General features: G+C 45.1%; 1 protein-coding gene across 1 annotated transcript; it reads right to left on the bottom strand.

Moving 5' to 3' along the window:
* Nucleotides 1–901: 901 nt before the first annotated feature.
* LOC117241303 lies at nt 902–2,632 on the bottom strand. The gene has a single exon (XM_033507260.1). It carries the CDS (start codon nt 2,630–2,632, stop codon nt 902–904), a length of 1,731 nt encoding a protein of 576 aa, XP_033363151.1.
* Between the last annotated feature and the right edge of the window lie 1,512 nt (nt 2,633–4,144).

The raw sequence follows: 4,144 nt of genomic DNA, 5'->3' as shown, positions 1-4,144 counted from the left end.
ACTATGTATATTATATTAATATCTCGAAATATAACATCCGTTTCGGTTCATATAGAACCGAGGAGAACAACAAAATTAAATAAAAAAAACTCTACGATTATTGTTACGCAAATTGCCAAATTCCATATGTTCGAAATTGAGGTCTCCTGCAATAAAATAACAATTATTTAAAAAGATATATAATATATATATAATAATAGAAATAATATCTATAATAATATATATGATATAAATTATACAAGTACGTCTAATTCATTGGTAAACTCGGTCTTTGCTGAACAAGTTGCATAAACAGAAGTAATAAAGAAACTAGTATTCTTGGCGATTCTGATTCTAACTATTGCGAACTTTATTTTAGTTCGTTTTACTCCGCTACTAATGTAATATCGTGATATAATGTGTTTACAAAGAGTGGACAATAGAGATGTTAATCAGGCAGAAAAAGACGATTGTTGTTCAACCTGAACTATTCACACCAAACGTACAGAAAACAGCGCAATCCACACTCTCTCGGCAACGCCACTCGCAACCTCCGTCTCCGCTCAACTCGCACTCTGCTCCTCGACTCGCACTCTCTGCTTTTCAACTGCCTCTGGGGCCGTTGTAGCGCTCTATTGTCTATTGCTGGGCCCACCGCACACGTGTTTTACAGACGCTCGTAGCCAGGGTCACGAAGGTCTTTTCGGCTATTTACCTATTTACCTGAAGGACCCGGTAATGCGTTGATGGAGCCGACAGCGCCTCGGCTCTCGCGACCTTGTCTGTAGTTAGCTCGACGTTTCTTGGGCCTTTCGTCCACGATACTACACTCGGCCATCCTGCAATAACATCTGCCCTCAGATGTTATGTTCGCTCTCGCTATCGTCGGATGCGTCACTTTCGGCGTTTAGGACCCAAGGTTTCATAAAATCGAGGTGTGTGCGGATCCTTCCTTCGGTACTGCTTCGCACGCTTTTTTAACTCGATCGACTTCCTTTCTTTCGCGTTCCACGTGGTTTTCGCGTGACGTTAAAATTTCAAACCTCGCGGCCCACTCTTCGTCGATCAGCTTTCTAATCTTCGCCTCTTCCCTGACTTGCATTTCGACCCCGACCAGTAGCTGGAAAGGAGTCTTCCCTGTGCTTCTGTTTACGGTGGAATTCAGGTATTTCTGAACCTGGTCGACATGCTGCCCGTTCCCCCTCGGCGCCAGTCTTCGCGGTCTTCGCGCTACCGGTTTGTCGCTTTTCAGAACTATCTTTGCGGTTATTCCGACGTTTCTCTTCTTCTCCGGCCTATACCCTTTAATAATATCCCGAATGGCTTCACGGTAATGAGGTTCTCGTACATGCGACAAGTCGATCTCGTCGGATTGTTCTATCGCGTTTACCCTCAGTACATCCGGCGCGTCCTCGTGACCGTCGGTCTGATCGTCGAGTCGTAAAAATGTCACCTCGCGCCGTTTGACTCGCAACTCTACCTGGTCTAAAAAATCGGTACCTAAGAGTAGACTGTGTCTTGTCATTACCTTATTCGAGACAACATGCAGGGTGACAGTAAAGTCGTACCCGTCGACCGTCATTACCCTTGTAAACTCGCCCCAGGTACTATTGCCAGCGGAACCAAAACCATCAAACCTAAGTTTGCAGTTTCCCAGAGGTGGTGATCCTAACCTCGCATACTCATCCGCTCGTATGAACGTAAGGTCACTACATGTATCCACTAACGAGACAAACCTGCAGCCATCTATCGACACGTCCTTCAAGTACTTTCCCTTTTCGGATCTTGACACTGCGCAAGTCTCTTTCGGTCGTGCCGTACACCTCGCTGCAATATGTCCAAATCCGCTGCACTTGAAACACATACCACCTTCTCCCCTCTCCGGACACTTAACCCTTAGATGATCCTCACTACCGCAAATGAAGCATCTTCTTTTCTTCATTGCGTCTACAGATTGACTGGGCTTCCCGTTCTTCTGGGTTTTAGCCGGCTTCACAATCGACTTTGCTTTGCGACTCTTCTGCTCTTCGTACATCACTAACCTCTTCCTCAGCTCTTTGATTGACGTCGCGCCGTATAATATAGCCTTATTGTTCTCGTCGTCTATTATTCCATCCACTATGTATTCCACCTTTGCTTCCTCCTCCATGTCCACATGGCTGGCTATTTCGAGCATACGGTACATGTAAGCCAAACATGCTTCATCACTCTCCTTTTTCGTTTCTTCAAGTTTCTGATGAACTTGCCCACTGTTGACTTTCCTCGAAAATTCTTTCACTAGCCCCCTCTTCAACTCATGCCAAGTTCTGGCATGACACTCGACGCTCGCGAATATTTTCGCTGATCCCTTCAGCAGCTTCCTGGCGTAGACTGCCTTCTGCCCATCCGACCACATGCACGTATCAGCGACTTCCTCGAACGACTCGAACCATCGTTCGACATTTTCACCTTTGTCGCCGCTAAACGACTCTAATGCATCTTCGACGTCTCTAAAACTCAGTGTCGAACCAACGCATGCCCTTCGACAATATTCATCACGGTCCTGATACACCCTTCGCGTATCTCTCTTATATCCTCTTGTGTTTTTCTTGTCATCTTCATCCTCACTTTCGTCGTCGCTTTCTTCTTCCAACGATATGTCGTTGCCCTCCATGGCCGCTTGTAGCCGTGCGCGTAATTCTACTTTTCTTCCCGTCGTTTTTAAACCCAAACTAGCGAGGCGCTCCTTCAACTCCTTCGTATTCATTTTCTCAACATCTTCATCTTCGTTACAATGACGCTCAGCTCTCTGTACGTTTTCTAAATCTCGTTGACCGGTTAGCTCTTCACCGCCCGTCGATCCCTTACGATACGATTGTCCAGCCCTACACGCCCGATTCAGCCTTGCAATCAGCACTGACCTCGCACCCGATATAGGGAGGTTCATTCGCGGGAGCTTACTCCTCAGCTCCTCCAGCGTCGAACCCTCTTCACCCGACAATCGTTCGTCCCCGACGTTTGCCATTTTTCACACTACACGAACTTAAGCAGTCAACGATATCGTTTTTTACCACACCGCGTACCGGTAAATTCACAACTAGCTCGAATAGCTCTGTTAAACCGTTTCGTTTTCTGTCTTGCCCAATCCCGGCTGAGCCCCCAAAAAATGTAATATCGTGATATAATGTGTTTACAAAGAGTGGACAATAGAGATGTTAATCAGACAGAAAAAGACGATTGTTGTTCAACCTGAACTATTCACACCAAACGTACAGAAAACAGCGCAATCCACACTCTCTCGGCAACGCCACTCGCAACCTCCGTCTCCGCTCAACTCGCACTCTGCTCCTCGACTCGCACTCTCTGCTTTTCGACTGTCTCTCGGGCCGTTGTAGCGCTCTCTTGTCTATTGCTGGGCCCACCGCACACGTGTTTTACAGACGCTCGTAGCCAGGGTCACGAAGGTCTTTTCGGCTATTTACCTATTTACCTGAAGGACCCGGTAATGCGTTGATGGAGCCGACAGCGCCTCGGCTCTCGCGACATTGTCTGTAGTTAGCTCGACGTTTCTTGGGCCTTTCGTCCACGATACTACACTAATACTTACGAATCGTATTTATTTGTTTCGCTCTTCGTTAATATTCCACATTCTCTTTTGCCATTGCCTTTTTAACTCTGACAATAAGCGTTGAGAGAGCAATCTTGATGTGAACAGGATGACCAAAACTTTTACACGAAACGCAACAAGGTTGATTTGTGTTATCCTTGCTTTCTTCGATACAGAAATCTGGATCAATACTTGCATCTGGATAGCAATTCATCGTTGAATTTAACGCTGCGACAGTCCGTTGCAATTAGAAGCAACATGACCTAAACGTTAGCAGGTCTTACATTGCATTTCGTTTGTCACATCTAATTTTTGGTGAAAAGTGAAGGCAAAATACTGGAAATCAACCGAAGATCAGAAATTGAAGAAAATATCAGGCTGGCTTTTGACACTAATCTCACCAGGCCCGGTCAAATAACTGGTTTTAAAAGTTGTGAAATCAATTAATCGGAGAATATAAAAATTCACGTAAAGCTAAATGAACAAAAGATATAACGATAAATGTACAATTTTAAATTAGATATTTAAACCAGTCATTTGACTAGGGGTGGTGAGGTTAGTGTTAATTAAATAGTTTAG

The sequence above is a fragment of the Bombus vosnesenskii genome, unplaced genomic scaffold (assembly GCF_011952255.1).
Source record: "Bombus vosnesenskii isolate JDL3184/JDL3185 unplaced genomic scaffold, Bvos_JDL3184-5_v1.1 scf7180000015644, whole genome shotgun sequence".
Classification (NCBI taxonomy): Eukaryota; Metazoa; Arthropoda; class Insecta; order Hymenoptera; family Apidae; genus Bombus; species Bombus vosnesenskii.
This window is presented reverse-complemented; position numbering and strand designations above follow the sequence as displayed.

Coding starts and splice junctions, on each gene's coding strand:
- LOC117241303 (XM_033507260.1), bottom strand. CDS start 2,632: ATGGAGGGCAACGACATATCGTTGGAAGAAGAAAGCGACGACGAAAGT.